The 25,683-nt window shown below is 37.7% G+C and overlaps 1 protein-coding gene across 3 annotated transcripts; it reads right to left on the reverse strand.

Annotated features, from left to right (window-relative positions):
* Positions 1-1,644: 1,644 nt before the first annotated feature.
* Positions 1,645-22,779, reverse strand: LOC107790499 (putative protease Do-like 14). 3 transcript variants are annotated; one of them, XM_016612419.2, is made up of 11 exons: positions 22,579-22,779; positions 22,383-22,482; positions 22,162-22,293; positions 21,882-22,067; positions 21,435-21,559; positions 9,193-9,404; positions 8,882-8,963; positions 5,338-5,480; positions 4,742-4,862; positions 3,631-3,723; positions 1,645-2,204 (listed from the first exon to the last, which is right to left on the reverse strand). In XM_016612419.2, the coding sequence occupies exons 1-11, from the start codon at positions 22,591-22,593 to the stop codon at positions 2,088-2,090; spliced, it is 1,326 nt and encodes a 441-aa protein (XP_016467905.1). In that variant the 5' UTR covers positions 22,594-22,779; the 3' UTR covers positions 1,645-2,087. The 3 variants fall into 3 exon arrangements, with proteins under 3 accessions (XP_016467905.1, XP_016467906.1, XP_075103987.1); XM_016612420.2 differs by having other exon boundaries at positions 22,162-22,306; positions 22,579-22,763; XM_075247886.1 differs by lacking the exon at positions 22,162-22,293 and having other exon boundaries at positions 22,579-22,729.
* Positions 22,780-25,683: the final 2,904 nt, after the last annotated feature.

Genomic DNA, 25,683 nt, shown 5'->3' on the forward strand with positions numbered 1-25,683 from the left:
CATCAGTATTATTCCCTAATTAACAAATAGATCTAGACAAACGAAATGTAAGGAAACCCACAAGGAATACAGATTAAGTGACAACAAATATCCGAAAAAACATGTGCAAACTGGTGAAAATTAACCATATGCATGTACATATTTCCACCAAGAAAACTGGAGAAAAACAGGAACACATGTGTATCTACTGGGGGTGTGTCAATGGATATTTAAAAATCGATTAAACCAACCGAATCGTATCGTACCGAACCGTTTTTTAGGTTTCTTTTTTTTTAATAAAACCGTAGAATTTTATATAAATCTATAATCGTACCGATAATTATGGTAGGTTTTTTATTTTATGAAAATAAACCGAAAAAATACCGAACCGTATCGAATAAATTTACAACGTGAAAAATATATTTATATGTTAAGTTTAAAAATAATAAAGTATTAAATTTGTTCTTGGGCCTTGAAATTATGAAACTGTTATAAGCCAACAAGTAATTAAACTCAAAATCTTAATTCTCAAACCTATTATGCTACTTCTATTGAAACTAAATTATTTCTAGCATATTCACTAGCAAAACACAAGGTATTGTAGCGATTATATGTAGCAAACTACAGTGTATTGAATATGTTTCCTTTCGTATGATTTAGATTTATCTTTTTGAATGTTTAATCTTCTATAAACTTTATTCTTGAATCCCAACTTGGTTAATATCTTTCCACTCGTGTGATTTATATTTATTTTTTTTGTATTTGCTTTGTTTATTTTACGTTGTTGTAGAATAGTTGATGGATATATACTCTAACCATCTTTCATATTTTCTTAATTCATCACATTTTAAACTGTAAAAATGTCTAGAGAGTTTTGCTAAGTCCTACAAAAGTACGTATGTTATTGCATTCTACTTCTACTAGTGACTTTTACATGATATTTTAAAAAATTACCGAAAATTAACCGAACCGTACCGATACCGAAGAAAAACCGACATGATTGGAACGGTTTTGAAAAGTCTAATTTTGATTATACATAATAGAATAACCGAAAAATTAGTATGGTATATATTTTATAAAATAACCGGCCGAACCTAACCATTGACACCCCTAGTATCTACTATCCAAGTTCCAACATCAAAAATAGTAGCACAAATTATAGATAACTTAATAAAGGTTTTAAGATCAATAATTTTGAAGGAAAAAGCATCAAAGGTTTACAATATTTAACATCAATCAACTGTACAAACAATAATAACCAAGGACAAAGTCTGGAGAAAACTCGCCAGGAAAGCTGAACAACCAAAGCTAAAATGGAGAAGCGCTCAAACTAAAACACAATTAGCATGATCAAAAGGTAAAAGATGATAGTTGAGAATCGACAAATGATTGGTAAAGATAAGCCAGTAAAGATAGACAGAGAGAAAAACAAAGAAAGATGCCGATGGTATATGGAAAATGAAGCAAACTAAGGGGTTGCTTACTGGAAGCAAAAAGTCAAGTGCTGCCTGGTCATTTAAATATTTTACCGATAAGTCGCAAAAGAGGCGTTACTTTTCTTTTCATTTAATAGTGTATTTAGATATAAAAAAGGGGTATATTTATAATTTAATTTTTCTCTTAGGGTTCATGTTTTTAATATAGTATAGATGATATACAAGGGGAATAGAATTGGAGTCATGTTCATTTCGTCTACTAAACTCTTATTAGGTTTCCATAGCACAGTATCTCCCCTCGTCTTTCTAAATGATGGTAGAAAAGGCAAACCCTAGAGGAGAAGTCCTTTGGAAGCATTTGTCGCGTTCTCCATAACTCGATCAATGTGTTCAGAATCTAAAGTTCCTAATTTGTGTCACCAATTACATGGGAAAATATTCCTTCAACCTAAATTCTTCCACCAATACCCGTTGAATGTGGCATAACGGAACATTAGCCAAAAAAAGACCATTGGCATAGTACAGTCATGCATAGTAAGGAAATATGTACCCCAGAGAAATTGACACGCATGGAATTGGTTCTGAATCAACTTCAACGAAGTAGCAGGCCAGTGACGGAAAGTGGTTGGAACTCACAGGCCACATTATAGGAACAAAAGCAAAATGGTCATTTCACATGTCAGGATTGGCTTCTTCTGGAATCACAGTCAAGGTGGCAGTAGCATTATTCGCTCTTTTCACCACAGCTTTCAATTGTTTTCCAAGGTTGTCGCCCATTATATCAATGATCTGTAGAAAAATCAGAGAATTAAAAGTCACTAGTGCTTAGTACAGAGTAATGCTGGTATTTATTATATAAGAGCCAATCAACCAATTAAAATAATAATATATCGCAGGTAATTGTCATTATATACCATCACTCAGGTTTCAAATTTTGCACTTCACATGAATGTCTTAACTTTTCATCAGTAGAATGAATATTTGTCTTTTCATTTTCAACTACAAAAATTTGCAGAGTAACCATGACACCTGCACTGTAACAGTCAAAATTACCCTGATTATCAATAAAAGCACGTAGAAGGGGAGCCTTGGAGCAATGGTAAAGTTGTAATCATCGGTTCGAGCCGTGGAATCAACCATTGATGCTTGCATCAGGATGGACTGCCTACATTACACCCCCTGGGATGCAGCCCTCCCCCGGACCTTGCGTGAATGCGGGATGTTTTGTGCACCGGATAGCCCTATTCCCTTTTTATCAGTAAAGCACGTCTACTGCTCCTTCGCCCCAATAGCAAGGAGGAAGAAACTGAAGGCTGTTAAACCATTTTGTAGTTTCCATTTTGCTGGAATGAGATATTTAGAATAATTGTGGGAATGAAGAATTTACTAGACGCTAGATGGAACTACGAGAATCTCACCATCTTCTTCTATGCTGCTTTTCCAGCGCAGTTGCTCTGAAGCAAGCATATTGACACCTAAGTCTCGTCCCGTTTTTATTGGAGCCTTCTACCCCCTAGATCCAGCACCACAATTCCACAGTCAACCCACCTACCCCTTCCCCTCCAAAAGAAACACAAAAATAAAAAGAAAAGAAGTGACAAAAGCACCCAATCATTGCCTTGTCTTGAGTTCTAGGTGCTTTTTCTTTCTTTGGTGTGTGCGTGTGAGACTATTTCAAAGAAGGTTTGTGCATGCTAGGGTGGAAGCAATAGGTGGAAAAGGCAGCATTTGACAAGTAAAACAATGAGAAAAAGGTAGGACAATTAATAATAACACAAATAACGATAAGGAAGGGCTTTCGACAATGTGCCAGCTGGAAGTAAAGGTAGAGTTATCTTTACATGAAGCAACTGGTCTTCAGAAGAAAATCCTAAGCAAAAGGGCTCAAAGTGGAAGTGTGTGAAATGAGAAGGTAATGGCTACAAACTCTGACCAGGTTCTGGTGATTAGTACAAATATAGCAAGTATCAGCTGAGGGAAATCAGGTTGTTTACATGGGACCAACTTAGAGAGTTAGAGTAGATAATAAAATGTCATCTGGTATTTTGCAAACCATAAAAATACACCTCCCCAAGAAGTATTATAAAGAAATAAGAAACTTGTAGATCACCTAGTCTGCAGGTAGAAAATTATCAATTTTTTATTCTTTTCATTTTGTCCTTTTGGTCCCTCCAACCGGACATCATTAACATTATGGCTCTTAAGGTGATTTTACCTCCTTTATACTCCCAACAGGCTTTCCATCAAATTCAACAACCACGTCACTAGGGTGAAATCCAGCACGATCAGCAGGGGACCCTGGAGTCACCTGCGAAAATAAATGATCCACTGTCTCAAAAACATATTCAACAGACAAGCATGTAAAGGTCCAAAGAGAGCCAATAAGTTATGTACATAACCCAGAAAAAGACCAACATGTATGTTCACTACTTTACAACATTAACATCCACCCTATACAATAAAATGACAGCGAAAATGATTAGCAGGTCTCATGATAGCACCAAAGCATCAAAAGGGTGAATATCTAAAGACTAAAGATTCATGATGCAGCAGTAGTGCCTAAGAATCCATGAAATAAATTAACTTGAAGTTTAGTGTCCACAGTTCAAACCCCATACACAAACAAATGGCAAAGACACGTACCTCACGCCAGTGCTCCTTCAAATTTATAACACGGAGATCTATTCAGAGATGTACTAGTATATGAGGAAAAACAAGACAATGAAATTTATTGTCATTGAAATAGTGCAAATGCCCAATATCATTGATCATCAACAATAGAAAATAGTGGTGACAAAGCTGGTGATAGTTAAACACCAGCCTAACATCCATCTGTGTAGCAGCATTCATAGACATAATAGGGAAGTTCCAGGCAGGAAGCTGATTCTAGGTTTGATCAAAAAATAGAATAAGCCAAACTAAAGAAAAGCTGAACGCTCATGTTTGAGCTGCTACACGTGTAAATCTGAATTTTCCCTGGCAAATGCCACAAATCAAATGATAAACAAGGAGAAAGCTTTTTACAGCCAATGAAACAAGTTCAGATGGTAAAGATGTTCTCGTTAAATTAGTTTTGAGTCCATGACATGAAATATTTCATTTCTTCCCCGTTTTCCGGAAAAATAAAAATCTGCTACAATCTAGAATTCAGTACCAGAGTTGTCTTACTTCATCAAAAAAAACAAGTACCAGAGTCGTTTCTGCGCAGCTGTAGTGCACATAATATCTGCCCCTAAGGTCTGTAAAAGAGAGCCTACCACCACTCCTTCACCAGATAAAAGAACAATCTATAAATAAGGAAAGAGGAAAAACACAAGATGACATACCATTGATACAAGAACTCCCTTGTTGACTTTTGGAAAAGATGGATCTCTTTCCTGAAGCTGTGCAACAACCATATCATTTAGATCAAGCATTTTCAAACCCAACCAAGGTCGAATAACTCTCCTGTGTAAGATCAAATTCCATTACTAAAATTTTTTAAAGAAAAGTCTCAAAATCAATCAAAAAAGAGTCTCAAATACCTCAGAATAGGAATGAGTAACTCTTAAATGCCCATGCAAGAAGAATGATTACATGGAAACTTATTGGTTCTTATCAATTAGTACAAGTTTGTGAGACGAGAGGAAAAGTGTCCTTGAAAGCCAACAGAGATTTTTAAAAAAAAAAACAAAGAGATGTCAGTAAAATTATGGTAGAAATGCTCACGAAATCTCCAAATATCCATTCAACACAGTGACAGAGCCTCTGTGGCTCTATGTCTGCATTTGGATCTTTCAGTATATTCAGTATTCATATCTTTTGATTTTTCCTGTTAGTGCGAGTGAATCGGGGAGAGGGGGAAGGAGATGTTAAAATCAAGCCTACACAAAATGCTGATAATTTAGCACCTGACGACAACTATAGTGTCTTGATATCATACCCCCTTTTCTTGAAGTGGTCTATAATCTTGGTAACAGAATCAATTGGTACAGCAAAGCCCAAACCATCAGCTGCCAATACTTTCATGATATTAACTCCGATTACTTCTCCGTCGACATTTACAAGAGGTCCTCCAGAATTTCCCTACATTGAGGAAAGACTAAAAGTTATGCTATATGTCAAAACAAAATAGGTAGTTTCATATTTTGAAAACTGAAGCTGAAAAGAGAAAAAAAAATTATCTCTGTCAAAACAAAATAGGTAATTTCATATTTTGAAAACTGAAGCTGAAAAGAGGAAAAAAATTTATCTATCATAATCCAGTCAATCTGGAAGAGATAATAAAACAAGACATGCTTCTCAGGATTTCATAGATCCATGCAGACGTCAACACAATTAGAACATTTTTCCACCGTTTCGATCTGTCAAACGGCTGTTCGACTTACATAAAGGATTGCATTATGCAGGAATATTAGCCCAATTAGAAGGCAATAAGAAATTCTGACATTACTGGACAAAATGACTTATGATGCCACTCCACACACACTCCATAACAATCAACTGTTCCTGCTCCCTCCTGATATATTGCTCCTACGCCTCTCTTTATTTATAAAAATAAGAAAACGATAATATCTCCTTTGCCTGCCCCTTAAGCAGGTATAAAATCCAATGCCTCAAAGCTCTCACGTCAACCAGTGTTTTTTTTCCCGATGAAGTAAATCAGATTCATTAATATCAATTTTCTCCTTCCCATATTCAACTGTAAGGGGAGAGGACGACCCATCGCCTCTGAGCCTCAAAAGGTATCAAGCAATTAACAAGTACATCTCACTCCCAAACTAGTTCGATCGAATATATGAATCCTCTATAATCATTTGACTCCCTTCGAATCCCTCATTCAAATATATATATTGGGAGTGTTTTTCAATTAAGATAATTAAAATCTCCCACTTATCCAATACAAGTCTCTAACTGGACTAAATAGGCATCTGACAAACACTGGACAAAAATAAACGATCTGAGTGCTACAATAACAACTAAAGTTTAATCCCAATTAGTTGGTCACCCAGAAAAAAGAATGTATACAATTGGCATAATTAGCAATTTACCAACAGTTATTGATTCAAGGGAACCTTCACAGCAGCAATTTTCGGGACCACATGTTTACTGGCAGATTCCAGAAAATTACTTCTAGTCCCGAAACCCAAATCAGGTTTCTTAGTTATTAGCCTGTGGCTGTTAAAGCAAGATCGGAAGTATATCATATTCAAATGTGAGCGACAACATAAGTGGGTATAAAATAATTTCTTGATGAATGGAATTTTTCTTAGTACATAAATGGTTTAGATAGACCCTTGTGGTCCGGCCCTTCCCCGGACCCCGTGCATAGTGGGAGCTTAGTGCACCGGGCTGCCCTTTTATTACATAAAAGGTTTACATTTACCTGTGAGGCAGTTTGAGTTTTAAGAAATATGCAAAAGCGCAAGAACAAAAGTCTTTTTTTGGAAAAGAGAAATATATATAGATTATCCAAAAGGGATAATAATATGTTGTATTTTGGATAGAGGGAGCATTTGTTTATTGTCTCTTTCCCTTACTATTGCTCCTTTATCTTAGTAGGCGTAAATAAATATTTAGGCTTAAAGACTAAATATTTATGTCTAAACTGTATGTCACCGAAAATTTTAAGCCACTGATAATTAATTGTACAGATAGTAAGTTTGCAGTATTCAGAAGAGGCATGCATAAGCTGCAGGATAAAAAATTAGATGCTACAAGAAGAAATTATGGAACAGCATTCCGTTATGTATTGTTTAGCTAATATAAAAGAGAGGAATAGAAGAACTTTTTGAGAATTCTGTACTAAAAGTTAAAAGAACCCTTGTTTCATTTACTTTAGGCGTAAACATGACATCCATTTTGTGTAGATAGTTGGCAGGAGTTTTGGATGATCAATGCAATCTTGTAGTATAACTTTCTTTTAGTGAACATCATCTTGGTGTATATCTAAAAAATTTGATTTATAAGAAAATAAAATTTGAATTATTTAGTAAACTACTTAATATAAATCCGTGTTATCCGCATTCTTAAATTCACGGCTAGATAATATAACTGGAACAGCTATATTATACTCCTTGGTTCCAATCTAGATGATACTCTTTCTATTTTGGGGACGTTCCAAAACGTTTGACACTATTCCACTAATAATTTAGAATTTTGATGTAATGTTCTTACTAAACTAATCACCTATCCCCTTAAATTTTTTTCAGTAACTATAATATAAAAGTCAAAGTAACATCTTAAACTCCATATCAAACACTATCATATAAAATGGAATGGCAGTGCTAATTTCAGAAAATATCATTCCACCTGATTATGAAAAGTTCTGCATACCCAAATGTTTTCCTCGGCAATACACATTTGGCAAAGTTGCACAATTGCCTGAATTAATCATACACAATCATGTGAAAGAAATGAAACTTCCTAGAATCTTACCAACAAGGGTTGTGGTGGAGTGGTAAGTACTCCTTCATCCTTAACCAGAGGTCTCGGGTTCGAGTCCCAGGGTATGGAATCGCCTTTGTTAGGGAGCGCTTTACCCCCCAATGTGGGGCTTCCTGGAGCGAATCCGGATTTAGTCGGGCCCCAATGTGGGTACCGGACACCGGGTGGGAAACCAAAAAAAACTTGTTGGAATCTTAAGACATAACTGGACCAGACTTCAGTTCAGATTTAATGAGATATAGTTTCAGCATGTATCGCTTTTGGATGACATGATTGATCAATCCTAAGGAAGCACTACAGCTAAAGTTTTCTTAGTATCTAACTTTCAACTGGGGATTGTCTTCTGCAAATAGGACATTAAATTCCTAGAAATACTCTTTCTAAGAAGCTCTAAATCCACGTAACAGGGGACAATCAACACCACAGGGTGCTAAGGTTCAACGAGAAATAGATCAAAGCAAAGTAAGCTATGTTATGTATCTGATTAGCATTATGCAATTGTATATCCCTCAAAAATCAGCACTTCATATAGAACTACAAAAACTAAAATCTATTATTTGTAGGGAAGAGGACTAAATAGATTATGAGTAATCTCAAATGCTAAACCTGATGAGGAGGACGGTTGTTGAGGTGGGATGACTAAGGCCACAATCCTTTACTGAAGCTTCTTGCTGTAAAAAGGAAAGGAAAAATATTCAAGCTGCACAAATTCCATTGACAGCCAATATCCTTAAAGAACATTATGTACTCTAATGCATTGAGACTGCAGGTGTTGATAAGCTTAGATTAAAGAAAGAATAGGACTCTAATCCTACACATACTGACGGCGAAAATTACACTTCATTACCGGCATTATTCATTTACTCTCTCAACTAGTAAAGTCTTGAAAGCTCATCGTTTGATGTGCTTCTCATGGAAAAATTAAGATCTGATTTGCCACCAATTACCGAAACCCCCAATCCACCTCCAAAATCAAGAAATCTAAAGAGCAAGGAACATTAGAAATAAGCAAACTTATACATCAACTATGAGTAACTTACGGCATTAATAGCACAATCAGTCTGTAAATACTCTCGCCGCATGCCCCCAAGTCCAAGATCACTACTTTTACGATCAACACAGCTACATGGAACAGGGAAAGTAAAAATTGGGATCAATAAAGATTAATCATTTATGCAACATCTACTCAGAGTAGAGATAATTAGGTCTGACAGCAGTGGACATTTCTCTGGTTCATGTTATTCTGCATGCCCATACAAACTTATCTTTAACCGAGACTTCATGAAACAAATAATTTTGCACTACTAAAAGAAACAGAAGAAACTTCCATGTTGCTTTCTGCTCATATTACCTCACAATGCCTGCTGTAATTGTATTTTGAAGGGAGAGGGGGCAACCCATAGCCACCACCCAATCCCCAGGGCGAAGCATATTTGAAGTGCCAAGCTTGGCAGTTGGAAGTGGAGTTTTGGATTTTATCTTTACAATTGCAATATCAAAATGTAGATCGGCATTGACCACAGTACCCTCAAATACACGGCCATCTTGCAAAGTCACATCAACCTACAAAAAAGGTTTTCAAAATTGACTTACACACAATTGAAATAAGGACAACAGCGAAAGAATACAGGTGATAGATAGATAGATATGGACAAGCTACTTTAACATAATGACCCATGCATACCACTCCAAAAGAAAAAAGAAGAGGATCATCCTTCGGATTTCAAGGTCCAAGACAGAAGATCAAATACACTAATTACAACCAAAAAATAAAATCAGAGGAAAGAAACACAACCCGAGATCCACTTGCATACAACGGTGTATCCAGGATTTCAAGAACATGGGTACACTATTACGAAGAGGTAGATTCAGGATTTACATTTGACGCATTCAACCTTTGCATTCTTACCATGAATTCATTATACTTCCAAAATTATAGGTTTAAAAGTAATTTTTTTTTGGGCAATTTCAGTGATTTTCCACATATGTATATATCTATAATTTGTACCGAAATTGTTAGGATCAAGTGAACCCATTGCCTATATGCTACATCCTCCACTATCGCAATTTTTGATAAAGACATTCAATTAAATTATAGACTTGGGATGTGAGAATGCACGGGAGAAAAAACTATTATTGATATTCTGTTTAATTATAATACAATGAGCCCTATTTATACAATACATATCATACAATACAATGGGACTAGGACTAATTCATATTATGTACATAACTATCTAACACTCCCCCTCAAACCGGTGCATACAAATCATATGTACCGAGCTTGTTACATATGTAACTAATACGAGGACGAGTAAGGGACTTGATGAAAATATCTGCAAGTTGATCATTCGACTTCATAAACTTTGTAGCAATATCTCCTGAGAGTATCTTTTCTCTGATGAAGTGACAATCAATCTCAATGTGTTTAGTTCTCTCATGGAACACCGGATTTGATGCAATATGAAGGACAGCTTGGTTATCACACACAAGTTCCATCTTGCTGACCTCACCAAATTTCAACTCATTAAGCAAATGTTTGATCCAAACTAGCTCACGTGTTGCCACAACCATTGCTCGATATTCTGCTTATGCACTAAACCGAGCAACCACATTCTGTTTCTTGCTCCTCCAAGATGCCAAATTACCTCCTATTAAAACACAATATCCAGATGTAGAACGCCTATCAGAAGGTGATCCTGCCCAGTCAGTATCTGAGTACCCAACAATTTGCTCATGGCCTCGATCTTCAAAAATAATCCTTTGCCTGGAGCTAATTTTATATATCGAAGAATGCGGACAACTGCATCCCAATGACTATCACAGGGAGAATCCAGGAACTGACTTACCACACTCACCGGAAAGGAAATGTCAGGTCTAGTCACTGTGAAGTAATTTAATTTACCAACCAGCCGCCTATATCTTGCAGGATCGCTAAGCGGCTCCCCCTGTCCTGGTAGAAGTTTAGAATTCGGATCCATAGGAGTGTCAACAGGTCTACAGCCTGTCATTCCTGTCTCCTCAAGAATGTCTAAGGCATACTTCCTTTATGAGATAACAATACCTGAGCTAGATTGAGCGACCTCAATACCTAGAAAATACTTTAATCTGCTCAGATCCTTAGTCTGAAAGTGCTGAAAGAGATGTTGCTTCAACTTAGTAATACCATCCTGATCATTGCCGGTAATAACAATATCATCAACATAAACCACCAGATAAATACCGAGATTTGAAGCAGAATGCCGATAAAACACAGAGTGATCAGCTTCACTATGAATCACGCCAAACTCCTAAATAACTGTGCTGAACTTACCAAACCAGGCTCGAGGAGACTACTTTAGACCATAGAGGGACCGATGCATCCGACATACAAGGCCACTAAACTTTCCCTGAGCAACAAAACCAGGTGGTTGCTCCATATAAACCTCATCCTCAAGGTCACCTTGAAGAAAAGCATTCTTAATGTCCAACTGATAGAGAGGTTGATGGCGAACAGCAGCCATGGATAGAAAAAGGCGGACTGATGCTATTTTAGCCACGGGAGAGAAAGTATCACTGTAATTGAGCCCATATATCTGAGTATACCCTTTGGCAACAAGACGAGCCTTAAGTCGATCAACCTGGCCATCTGGACCAACTTTGACTGCATACACCCAACGACAACCAATAGTCGATTTACCTGAAGGAAGAGGAACAAGCTCCCAAGTACCACTCGTATGTAAAGCAGACATCTCGTCAATCATAGCTTGTCGCCACCCTGGATGAGACAGTGCTTCACCTGTAGACTTAGGGATAGAAACAGAGGACAAAGATGATACAAATGCACAATGGGTTGATGACAGACGATGGTAACTTAAACCGACATAATAGGGATTAGGATTAAGTGTGGACCGTATACCTTTCCGGAGTGCAATCGGTTGACTAAGAGGAGACAAGTCCGTAGTATTAGCAGGGTCAGGTGCAGGACGTGAATCAGCTGGGCCTGATGCTGGGCGCGGACGACGATGATAAGTCAGAAGTAGTGGAGCTGTAGAAGGTTTAACTGGACTAGGCGGTGGAACTGGAGCTATAGGTGGTGGAGCTGGAACTATAGGTGGTGGAGCTAGAGCTGGAGCTGGAGCTGGTGAAGCTGGAGCTATAGGTGGTGGAGTTGGAGTTGGAGCTGTAGGTGAAGATGAATAGGAGATAGTGACTCAATCTCCAAAAGATGGAACTGGTAGCACCTCAGAAATATCTAAGTGATTACCTGGACTTGTGAAGTATGATTGGGTTTCAAAGAAGGTAACATCAGCAGACATAAGGTACCACCTGAGACCAGGAGAATAACATCGATATCCCTTTTGCGTTCTCGAGTAACCCAAAAATACGCACTTAAGAGCACGATGAGCTAACTTATCTTTTCCTGGAGTAAGGTTATGAACAAACACGTGCTCCCAAAGACACGGGGTGGAAAAGAGAACAAAGGTAAGTGGGAAAATAAGACAGAGAATGGAACGTGATTCTGGATAGCTGAAGATGGCATACGATTAATAAGATAGTATGATGTAAGAACTGCATCCCCCAAAAACGCAACGGAATATGAGATTGTATGAGTAGGGTACGAGCTGTTTCAATAAGATGTCTATTCTTTCTTTCAGCTACCCCATTTTGTTGGGATGTGTACAGGCAAGATGTTTGATGAATAATCTCATGAGAGTTCATAAACTGCTGAAAAGGAGAAGACAAATACTCTAAGGCATTATCACTACGAAATGTGCTGATAGAAACCCCAAATTGATTTTGAATTTCAGCGTGGAAGGTCTGGAAAATAGAAAACAACTCGGATCGATTTTTCATCAAAAATATCCAAGTGCATCTGGAATAATCATCAATGAAACTGACAAGTAGCGGAATCCCAAGGTAGAACTGACCCGACTAGGACCCCAAACATCTGAATGGACTAAAGTAAAAGGTGACTCAGCTCGATTATCAAGACGCCGAGGGAAATTGGAGCGGGTATGCTTACCGAGCTGACATAACTCACACTCTAAAAGAGACAAGTGAGATAAACCAGGTACCATTTTCTGAAGTTTTGACAAACTGGGATGTCCCAACCATTTATGTAATAAATCTAGTGAATCAGTGACAGGACAAGTTGTGAAGGAAGACAAGATGTGAGTCCATGTGGTTTTGCAAGGATAAGGTAATAAAGTCCATCTGATTCATGTCCGGTACCAATGATCCGCCCTGTGCTGCGTTCCTGTATAAAAATAAGGTCATCAAGAAATAAAACAGAGCATTTAAGTGATTTGGCTAAACGACTAACGGCTATGAGATTAAAAGGACTACCGGGAACATAAAGAACTGAATCTAAAGGTAAGGAAGGAAGTAGACTTGCTTGACCTATTCTATTTGCCATGGTTTGAGACCCGTTGGCCATTGTTACTGTTGGGAGAGATTGAGAATAGGAAATAGTAGTGAAAAGAGATTTGTTACCAGAAATATGATCAGATACACCTAAAAAAATGACGCAAGACTCAGAGGTTGAAGATTGGGAGACACAAGTCACGCTACTATCTGTTTGAACAACGGAAGCTATCCCTGAAGATGTCTGTTTACATGCTTTGTACTGAAGGAACTCAATATAATCCGGTAAAGAAACCATCTGTATTGGATTCAATGCATTGGATCTAACGGATTGTGAGTCAAAGTCTTCTAATACGAATGCCATTATAATGGTTACGCTGGAAAAAAAAAACAGAAATTTTCTGGAAATTACTGTTCTATCCGGAAAATATCACTGTTCACGCCGGAAAAATATGAAAGTGGTCGGAATTTGATTTAAATTGGATGGGTAGGCTCGGAATTGCAATGGGAACAATCTGTCCTGAAGAGTCGTCGCCAAAAAATGGCCGGAAGGTGGCCCACGCGCCGGCGCATGACGTCGGAACTTCGCCGGAAAATTTTCTTCCGTCGGCGCGTGGCAGCGCGTAGAAGGCTTCTGACGGAGATTTGTTTATTGGTAGGTCGCCGGAGACCGATCTACTTCGTGGTGGTGTTGGTTTTTGCACAACACTGACGAAAAGTGACTTTTTACTTGCGGCATACCTGTGTTTGCCGGAAAAAGACTTCCGGTTGACTGATTTTTCTTCCCGGAGTCGCTGTAATTTATGCACAGCGATAAATCTCTCACGATTGCTCTGATACCATGTGAGAATGCACGGAGAAAAATCTTTTATTGATATTCAGTTTAATTATACTACAATGAGCCCTATTTATACAATACATATCATACTCCTATTCTATGTGGGATTAGGACTAATTCATATTATGTACATTACTATCTAACAGGTGATAACAAAAGAAAAATAAGAATTTCAATTTATTAGACTTGGGAATTTAATTTATTTAAGAAAGGTTAATAATTTTATCATCAGCACCCAAAATAGGGCTAGTATCTAATAATTACAAGAAGAAAACCCCTGCAATTCTTACAAGGAGTGAAAAAAGTCTAGCAATGATTCTGCATCATCTACCAACTGTTCTTTACACCAAAAATCAAAAAGAGAAATGCATGAACTCTTGATTTTCTGGGTTGGGCTGCTCTTTCCTTCAAAACATCTTGTGTTCCTCTCCTTCAAACTGTCCACCATACGCAAGCTGGAACAATCTTCCATCATACCTTGTGTCAAGTTCTTCCTTTTATACTGTTCCAGCTGCATATCAGGCCAATAATGTCTTTAGGCATCACCCAAACAGTTCCAGGTAGTGTTACAAAGAGCTGCCAAAATTGTCTAGTAACGCAGTGTAGGAACAGATGTTCATTGGTTTCAGCATCCTGCAAGCATAGAAAGCATGTAGAATTGGTCTGAATACCTCTTCTCTGTAGAATTTCCAGTGTAAGGCAGACTTTTCTTACTACTAACCATGAAAACAGATAACTTTGAATGGTACTCTGATCTTCCAGATCCTTTTCCAAGGCTAGGGGTATTGGGTTGCCTAATAAATGAAAGATAGGTGTATACTGCTCTTGACTGTGAATTTTGAGTTACTTCCTCCTTTCCATGTAAGAGACTCTTCTTCCCCATCCAATCCTGCAACCTTCTAGCATTTTGAGAATTTCAGTAACTCTAGTAACTTTCCAGTTACTGATAAACCTTCTGAAAGTTAAGTTCCAACCATGGGGCGTCCAAGATTCTTTTATTATGGTATTAGGTGAAGCTGAAAAGATAAATAGATTAGGAAAGAGGTCTTTTAACGCTCCATGCCCAAGCCAATCTCACTCCAGAATGAGACGATCCTTCCATCCCTATCTTAAGACCTATTTTTGCTGAAAACTCCTCCCATAGGTTCCTAATGTATTTCCCGTTGCTAACTACATAAGGAGTTCTCACTGGTTTGGTACTCCAGTGTCCTGACTGCTCATACCTGCACTTGATAACCTGTTCCATAAAGCTTGTTTTCCAGTGTTGTATCTCCAAAGCCATTTCATTAAGAGACTTTTGTTATGCAGACTTAGATTTCTAATGCCTAAACCTCTAACTCTCTTGCTTGAAATAAGAGCCTTCCAGTTAACAAGATGAAGGCCTTTGGGTTCTCTGTTGCCTTCCTAAATGAAGTTCATTCTCAGCTGGTCAATTCTATTCCTTACTTTGACTGGAATAGGCGATAAGGACATGATGCATGTGGGAAGGGAATCCAAGACAGTGCTTAACAAAATGATCCTTCCTTCCCCCTAGGGATAAGTACTGAGTTGTCCTTCTTGTAAGTCTTTTCTCACATTTATCAAGTACCCCTTCCCATATTTCTGCAGCTTTGTTCTTAGAACCCAGTGATAATCCCAAATATTTGATTGGTAAAATTCCTACTTTACAACCCAAAATCCCTGCTAGAATTGGACTATCTGGAACTGCATTAATTGGTACCAGCAAATTCTTTCTCCAATTAATAACATGAAGACATGAGATGCTTTCAAAAATTGTGAGGACCAACCTCAAATGCATTAACTGAGCGAGTTCAGCATCATAAAGAATTAATGCATCATCAGCATACAACAGGTGTGAAATCTCCATACTGGTGTTCCTGTTCTGGACTATAAAACCCTTCAAGCATCCGGTAGCAGTGGAAATTCTCAGCATATTGCTTAACCCTTCCATGGCAAGTATGCAAAGGAAAGGGGATAGAGGATCTCTTTGTCTTAAACCCCTCATTGAAGGGAAGAAGCCTAGAGATCCATTAGTAAGGACAGAGAATTCACTATGCTAATGCAAAAGAAGGTTCAATTGAGTCATTCATCCCCAAATCCAAAACTCTCAGAATATTGATCAAATACCTCCAATTACATGATCAAATGCCTTTTCAATATCTAATTTGCACAAGATCCCTAGTTTCTTCTCCTTTTGCCTAGCATCGACACACTCATTGGCTATAAAGGCAGCATCAATAATCCGTCTTCTTTTGATAAAAACCAGCTGATGCTTGTTCACAATCTAATCTATTGCCTTTTTGAGTCTTTTAGGTAAAATCTTGGAGATAATCTTGTAGATGTTGCCAACAACAACAACAACAGACCCAGTGTAATCCCACAAGTGGGGTCTGGGGAAGGTAGTATGTACACCGGCCTTATCCCTACCTTCAAGAGGGCAGAGAGGATGTTTCTGAATCTTGTAGATGCTGCCGATCAGACTAATTGGTCTGAAATCTCTCAATTCTTTGGCTCCATTCTTCTTGGGTATAAGAGCCATATAAGTGGCATTTAGGCTCTTCTCAAAGATTCCCCAAGAGTGAAAATTGGCCATGGTTTGTAGGATGTCATCCTTCAAAAAATCCCAGCAAGTAATGAAAAACCCCATTGAGAAGCCATCAGGGCCAGGAGCTTTGTCTACAGCACAAAGCCTTATATTGTCTATTGAGAACTTCTTGTTCCTCAGAAGGTCTCTCCAACCAGTTTTGTTCCTTCACTGTTATTGAAGCTGGATTCTAAAGGTTATAATTAGGTCTCCATGCTTCTGACTCGGAATATAACTGTTTACACAAAAGATATGATTTCTTCTTTGATCCCAACTGGATTAGTGACTTCAACCCCATTGATCTCCTGCTTGTCTATGGTATTGTATCTTCTGTGTGCATTGCCTATCTTATTAAAAACCTTTGTTCTTATCCCCCTGTTTTAACCATAGAATTCTGGATTTTTGCCTCCATGATGACTCTTCATATTAGGGGATTTCCTCAAAGTCCAATGCTATGTTGGTTTTGTGTATCAATTCATCGTCAGTAAGGTTTCTTTGTTCTTTCAAAACATCAAGAATGGCTAATTGGTTCAAAAGCTCTATTTTCCTCCTTGCTAGATCCCCAAAGTTAGAAGCATTCCACTCCTTCAGCTTAACTTTTAAAAGTTTTTGTTGCTAAAATATAATCTAGATAACCCTGGACTATAAAAGATGACCACCATTCCTTAACCATCTCTACTACCTCCAACCACCAATTGGCAAATTTAAATTATGATTTTCTTTGTTTCCATTCCTAATCACCACAAAAAAGCTGGATAGCACAGTGATTAGATGTATCAGATGTGATTCTTGGCAAAGTAGACTGTCTGATATTCCTGGAAAATTCATCTAATTCAGTGATAAAAAGAAACCTGTCAAGTCTTGAAGCAATCCCCTGGTTGTTACCTTGTTCCAAGTGAAGGAGCCCCCAAAAAGTGGAGGATCAACTAGTTGTAGATCATTAATTAAATCAGAGAATTTTTTCACATCTTTAGTAAAGTGGTGATTATTGATCCTTTCAATTGAATCTCTAGTTGTATTGAAATCACCACAAACCACCCACGGGCCACTACAAAGACCTTTTGAGGCTGCCAGCTCCCACCATAAGTCTTGCCTCTCAATTCTGAAAGTTGATGCATAGACCCCAATGATAAACCATGAAAACCATTAGCTATAACAGTTAATTTACAAGTGATGCACTGATTTACAGTAGTAATCACCTCCCCTTAAAGTATCCTTTTATCCCACATGCTAAAAATTCCACCATTGGTACCATAGCTTCAAGGTTAACAAAATCCACCCATCTGCTCCCCCATAAATGTCTGGCTATATAGGTTATATCTCCTTCTATCTTTATTTCTTGAACAACCACTACATCACATATCGATTCATTAAGAACAGTTTTAATAACTCCCATTTTTTCTCTATCATTCAATCACCATACATTCCACGAATGTATATTTATTTTCATTAATCTACTTTAAGGTTGCTCTCCCCTTAACCTTAGAATGCCCGTCTTTGTATTGAATACCTGATTTGAGATCTTCCAATTATCTCTGGCCTTTTGATTTGGTTGTAGGAAAATTTCAGATTGTGGTGTTCTCCATCTTCTTGCGCCTTCTGCTATTAATCTTCATAAATAAAGAAATGGCTTCCCATTCACACCCTTCAAAATCAACACCAAATTGTTTGCTTAATTTGAGTACATTCAAATGCATCCATAGTATCGCTTCTGATTCTGCCCTTTGAACTTGAATTTCTATTGGAGTGGCTTCTTCATCAATGCTTGTAGTCGATTCCCCAAACATGACCAATTGTTTGTTACCTTTATCATTTTGGCTTGATTCCCCTGCTCCAGTGAGTTCAACATTGTCCATCTCTTGGGTCGATTGCATGTCTATGTGAGGGGTCTGGAGCAGACCTTCTTCTGGAACTAGACCAGAGTCAGTAGAAAGAGAAGAAGAGTTGAACTCCAAAAACATGATATCAAAAGAAACTTCTCTATCTCTGCCTCATGTTCTATCAAGATAAATATCGGTTCTTCCAGAGTTGGAGTTTGTGGAACAAAAGCTGGGAGATGACTAGAAGATCCTTGTCGGATGGGCCATTCAGAATCGGCCCAATACTTTCATTAACGGGTTCAGCCAGTGTGTCTGAAGTGGAGCACGTGCCCACTAAACTGTTATTTTTCAGGTTTGGGCCCAAATTGGTGAGGCCTAGATTCTCCTTACTCTTTAATAGTCCATTTAGTTGACCATTAAACACTTTCTTTCCGGACCCTCTTACCCCACGTGTTCCCTTTCAAAATTTTCCTCTTCTTTCGATGTGCCCACGTGACCTAGCCCCTGCTCCGCCTAATAAGTCACTTCTCCCCCTATATAGGATAGACTTCTTGTATCATCCAAAGGTCTTTGCCTATCTCCATCTCCAGGAAAGATTCTGGTTTTCACTCACTAGAATTTCACACCAAATTGGAATGGTGTACAAAAGTCCATCCCTTTCCACCTCGATATCTCTCGGAACTTCTTTACTTTAATGTGTGCCCGATGGAGATAATTTTTCAGAGTAGTCTCCTTCTCTATTTTGATCCATCCCCCACAACGATCCCCTATTTATTTGAATACCTTCTTAGATCATACATTCATAGGTAATCCCAGCAACCTTATCCAAACCTAGTTACTTTCAACTTCATTTGGCCAGCAGCCAGTGGTAGGGCTCCACCATTCAAGCTTCCACTTCGATTTCCTCTAACTCCATTCGCCAGAAAAGACGTGTTCAGCTATCTTCTTGATAGAAGTTCAAACAGAAATTGATGATCGTTCATCTCAAAGACATTGACCCGGCATGATGATTTCCATGAGTTACAGGCCCATCACCGGACATCATTCAAAGTCGTAGTTTCCTGAACAGAAGCCTAAAATCTGCTGACAAGGCATCTACCCAATAGATCTTTGTATGAGACTGTTGTGCCACCAGGGATGAATATTCTAGAGTTGCTGCTTCTGATCGGAGAAACTTTTGCCCCTTTTGTCGTCCATCTGTTGTTTCTGAAGGTTTCCATGAAAGAAGACTCAACTTGAAGGTTGGTGATGAAGAGATAGCACCTTTTCTTTTTCTGGAACATTAATGAAAGTGGATATCTTAAGACCTATATGTCTCCACCCTTCCTTATATGTAGTCTCCGATGTAATAATGATAGATTTGCTTTCTCCTAGAATAACAATAAAGCTGATGTATCTACCATGCTCATTGTATTTGAGAGTACAGAAAAACTCTGCAAAGTGACCCTTCTTGTTCCACCTCTTCACCAGTGTTTTGGATAGAGTGAGGCGACAAAAAGCGACGAGGGCCCGCTTCACTGAGGCGAGAAGCGAGAAGCGTAGCGCTTGCCTTTTATATGTGAAGCACCAATTAATACAAAAAATAAAATATTAAATTTGCATGTATAAATAACTAAAAACTCAATAACAACATACTAATAAATATATCAATTCAAAAACTCAATAGATAGAAATCAAATATTTTAATATACTGTTTATAGAGAGAAATTAATTACAATTAAAGAGAGAAAATAACAATTAATTATAATTGTAATTATAGAGAGAAGTTAATATGCAATTAATAGTTCACTAAACTGGAAAAAAAATCAAAAGAGAGAAACAAAAGAAAAAAGAAGAGCAGAAGCGAAAACACAGGTGAAAGAAAAGAAAGAAAAAAAGAATATTTCTGCAGGAAATCGGTTGTTGCCGGAAAGAAGAACAAAGAAGACTTACTATCGGAAAAAGAAAAAGAAAAGAAAGAAGAAAGAAGAGAGTCTTACTGCCGGAAAAACCGAGCCTTACTGCCGGAAAAGAAAGAGAAAAGAAAGAAGAAAGAAGTACCTGTAAGTCGAAGAAAATCCTAACTTTTATTTAAGTCTCTTCTTTTTTCTTTCTTTTTTTTTAAAAAGCGACGCCTCTGTCGCTACCTCGCCTCGCCGGCGCTACTTCGCCTCGTCGGCACTTTTTAAAAACGCATCGCAACAGACCAAAAAAGCGTCTGAGCCTCGCTTCGCGTCGCTACTCGCTATTAGCGACGGAGCAAGCGCTATTTACAACACTGCTCTTCATTGTCTTCTTTTGCTCCTTGGATGCCATATTAAATACATAAACTATCCATTTAATAACATTTATGCTGATAGTAACTTGTCTTATTAAATTCCTGCTATGTTCAACCCAATCAAACCACTTCTCCGCCTTGGAGCATCTCCTTGTGATGTCATATGATTTAAAACCTGCATTATAATAAATCTTATCTTCTTCCATGTTCTGAACAAGAATTACTTTGTCGAAAATAACTGAAGACGGGAATAAATTCCAGTACCGCTGGAATTTTCCCCTGAAAAAGTGGTTGAAAAAAAGGAACGCTAGAAAAAGTTAGCCTCGAGAAGGGTGCTTGAGAGCATTCTGCCTTTCTATCCTCTGATTCCGATTTGGATGTATGACTTGGGAATTTTGAAAGAATAAACTAATAAAGAAAGAAAGAAAAACAAAAAAAGTACTTAATTGAAACGCCAAAAGGGATACAAGACATGCCCATCCCCAATTGGTTGACCCAATTTTAGAAAAAGAAAGAAAAAAGCAACAAGATAGACATAAGATTTGAAACTCCCAACCTAATTCTAGAGGAACAGTGAGATTTAAAACTCCGACTTCACTTTAAGGTGCACCCAATAATCATTGCACCATAGAACTCTTTGAGCTTGGGTGCACGCATGTACGTTCAAGTAATCTTGAAAAATTATAGCATTGTTATACGACGCTTTGTCCCCGCAAATGTTTGCAATAACACTTTACAACACACTGACCTTTCCTTTTGATGAAATACTCAAGCCTTGAAAATCGACCACATGAGCACAAGTCAAAATAGTGCCGTCAGCATCTATTATAGTTCCTGATCCTATACTCCTTCCAGCGCTCAACCCATGAAAGCCTACAAAAGGACCAAATATATATGTTATAGCATATTACAGGCAGTCCCCATATTGAAAACTCTGTCCATCCCATTTCGCATGACAGTATTATACACTAGATGATAGTAGAAGAAACATTCAAGAAATGGTTAAAAGTTAGTCTGATCGAGAAAATATTACATCAAAGCTAAAATTTGATTACTTTAAAAACTTAGATTTTTATAAGTTGCAAAAGTTGTACAAAAATGGATTATGTCAACATCTTAGGACGTACTAATACAGAAAGAAAGTCATAAAATTGGAAGGGAGGAGTAATTAAGCAAATATAGTTAAAAAGCATACCCCTTGAAACAGAAATATTAACAACAGCAGGACCAACGGCGGCAGCTGCATTGGCAATAGTATCTCGTCCGAAACAATTACAACATTTATGTTTCTTCTCATCATCTCCATCTTCCCCACTACATTCTTTCTTCACATTCTCAGGGGGTTCCAAACCAGTTCTAGCAAAAGATAATGGGAAAATACCTAAAATAAAGTGGTATCAGTTGAATTTAAAAACAAAAACGAAACAAAGTAGGAGAAGTTATAATTCGGAAAACAAAAATTTATGACAACATACAAAGTTGCGATGGGCCCCCGGAAAGAAAAGCAGGACGAAGAAGTTTGTCTTTCATATACGTCCAATGCAATGTCAAATGCAATGTCAAAGTATCTTTTAAAGGTTGCGGTACTGAAACCGAAATTGAGGTTCCTGGAATGGACCTCTATCAGAAATTTAAGGCACATTTGATCGCTAGAAAAAGTTAGAAGTATAGCAAAAATCTTAATTAAAATGCTCACTTGAACTGGTCCCGTTGCCAGTAAAAACTACTGTTGATCCAGCTGCTGCCAAAGCTAATACAGGAATGAAGGATTTGTCACCGCAATTTGATAATATTTTCTGCACAACAGTTAAAAAGTTTTACTCAATAAGATAGAAAACGATTGTATTATCAAGATATATGAAAATTTTGAGGAATTCGGGAAGTGTTTGTACCAGAAATCGTTTCATGAGTGGTTGATATGCCAATTAAATATTCGGTTCAATTGATTATTCGGAAGGAGATTTGAGCAGTTAATTGGGGATGCTCCACACTCCACTCTAAAAACCCCACTTTGCAAAACCCAGAAAAAGTGGTTTCCTTCTCGAACCTATTGACACTTGGGGAGCAAGGCAGCTGAGATGATGGGCTATTTTCTGAACCTACCTATTTTAGGGGCGGTAATTATTCGGTTTGGATTGATTTTTTTCAAAAAAGAAATCAAATAAAGTAAGTTGATTTTTCAAATATTGGAATCAAACTAAATAAATTAAATTAATTTTTTATGGATTCGGTTTCTATCGATTTTTATCGATTTTTCGGTTATTTATCGATTTTTTTTTAAATATGAGACATACACTGCCAAACACATATTCCGACAAGTACATTTTTAATGTAACACTATCAAACTAATTGCTCTTTGAGAAATCTATCACTTAACAAAATATATTGATGATAATTGAATTAAATAGTGATGAATAATTTAATTACCAATCAAACTAGAATATAAAAACAAAGAATTAGATTATTATAATAGCAAAGAATTAAACTAAAAATATAAATGACTAATATGTACCATAAAATTTTTAGAAACTTTATATAAAAATATTTAAATTTAAATAGTTATTTCTATAGTCGGTTTGGTTCCGGTTTTTTCGGTTATTTTTTTTATTAAAACCAAAACCAAACCAAATTTGATCTGTTTTTAAAATTCAAAACCAAAACCAAACCAAACCTAAAAAATATCGGTTTTTTTGGTCGGTTTGGTTCGGTTTTCGGTTTGAATCGGTTTTTCAGGTTTTATGAACACCCCTACCTACTATCCAAAAAATTGCAGAAATATAATATTTTTTTGTATGGTTTTTAACTTTTGATTTTATAGGTAAAACTTCTAAGTCAAAAGTTAAAAGTGTTAATCATGGTGCACTTATTATATTGAAGTTTTGCCTATGAAAAAAGCAAGAACAAAAATTTAAGACGTTCTACTTTGAGCGTTATTTGTGTACTTCACCCCCTGCTATCTACCTCCAAGCCCATTGGAAGGCCCATTACGTAGATGCAAGTTACAAGCCCGTTGGAAGGCCCATCAAATTCAAAAGTGTTCGCGCAATTTTTCAGAAAGATTCCTAACAAGCAGTTTGCAGTCTCTGCCATTATAATTTTTGCGACTTTCGATAATTTAAATTCACTGAACGATTCACTCTTTAACATTATCAGTTTTGCTACTCCTATTTTGGTGTGCCTAAAGTTTGTGTAAGCATCACAGTATGGGTTTTTATTCTTTTAATATAAATAAAAACTGACACCGTCCCTTCCCCTAAAATTTCTCCTCATATATTCTTGTTTTGTATAACGATCCGACCGGTCGTTTTGAGTATTTAAACCATGATCCCCTATTTGTTGCCTCATCTATGTTGTATTATGGTTATGTGATTTGCCGGGGGTATTTGGTTTTGGTTTCGGGTGAGTCCCGGAGTGCAATGGGACACATAGTTCCTAAGTTGGAGGTTTAAGTTGTAAGAGTTAACCGTAGTTTGACTTTTGTGTAGACGATTCCGGATTGGAGTTTTGATGGTTCTAATAGCTCCGTATGGTGATTTTAGACTTAGGAGCGTGTCCGGACGTTGATTTGGAGGTTCGTAGGTCATTTCGGCATGAATTGGCGAAAGTTAGAAAGTTGGAAGATTGGGAAGTTTGTCCGGGAGTTGACTTTAATGATATCGGAGTCGGATCCCGATTCCGAAAGTTGGAATAGGTCTGTAATATCATTCATGACTTGTGTGCAAAATTTGAAGTCAATCGGAGTTTGTTTTGGTATGAATCGGCATTGGTTTCGGAACTCGAAAATTCATAGTTCATAGGCTTGAATTTGGGTTGCGATTCGTAGAATTGATGTTGTTTGATGTGATTTTTGACCTCGAGTAGGTCCGTTATGTATTTTTGAACTTGTTGGCATATTCGGACGGGGTTCCGGGGGCCCCGGGTGTGATTCGGATTGAATTCGGATCAATTTTTGGACTTATGCAATTGCTGAAGTTTCCAGCTTCTTGTGTCTTCGCACCTGCGGAGGGACTGATCGCAGGTGCAGACTCGCAAAAGCGAGCAATTGGTCGCCGAAGTGAAGCTGGCCCGGTCTAGCTGGGATCGCAGGTGCGAGGTGGTGTCCGCATCTGCGAGTTTGTATGTGCGGAGAAATGGTCGCAGATGCAGAAGGGGGCAAGCTTGGTCGGTCATCGCAGAAGCGGGGAATTTTCGCATGAGAGCACTCGCAGGTGCGAGACTTTATCCACAAAAGCAGAATCCCCCGAGCTTAAGTGGAATCCGCACCTACGATGATTTTTCCGCAGGTGCGGCGTCGCAGAAGCGACAAAAAGATCGCAGAAGCGGAAGTCGCTGGGGCAGAAATAAGAAATTCGAGGGTTTGATTCATAATCCATTTTTGGACTTAGAGAGCTCGGTGAGAGGTGATTTTTCGAGGGTTCTTCAAGAAAAACTTTGGGGTAAGGAATCCTAACTCGATTTTGGTTGATTTACATGAATCTATTGTTAATTCTATCATTTAATTAGTGGTTTGATATGGAAAATTGGGGAAAATGGTATAAACTTCTTAGGGTAAAATTTGAGGATTTGAAAGGCGATTTGAGGTCGGATTTGAGTAATTCTTGTATGGTTGAACTCGTTATCTAATGGATGATCGGATTTTGTAATTTTGGTCAGGTTCTGAGGCACGGACTCGGGTTGACTTTTTGAGTTGACTTTTTAATTCTTTGCAAAGATCGTAATTTCATTGTTTGAATTAGTTTCCTATAGTTTATATTTATAGTATGAAGTTGTTTTGGCTAGATTCGCACCGTTCGTAGTTGGATACCCGAGGAAAAGGCCTACTAGTGGATTGATTTAGCGTGATTTGAGGTAAGTGACTTGCCTAACCTTGTGTGGGGGAATTACCCCTTAGGATTTTGTGACTGGTTGTAATAATTGTGATATGTGAAAGCCGTGTACGCAAGGTGACGAGTGTGTACACGGGCTAAATATAAAAATTACCGGTTTTAGCTATGTAG

This window comes from Nicotiana tabacum, chromosome 24 (assembly GCF_000715075.1).
Source record: "Nicotiana tabacum cultivar K326 chromosome 24, ASM71507v2, whole genome shotgun sequence".
Lineage (NCBI taxonomy): Eukaryota > Viridiplantae > Streptophyta > Magnoliopsida > Solanales > Solanaceae > Nicotiana > Nicotiana tabacum.

Bases quoted from the DNA above. Each gene is read 5' to 3' on its own strand.
- LOC107790499 (XM_016612419.2), bottom strand. The intron at 22,068-22,161 runs GTATGTTGTCAT...ACTTTATTTTAG, and splicing joins CGGGGGCCCATCGCAACTTT to GTATTTTCCCATTATCTTTT. The intron at 3,724-4,741 runs GTATGTCATCTT...TTATTTTCGCAG, and splicing joins AGGGAGTTCTTGTATCAATG to GTGACTCCAGGGTCCCCTGC.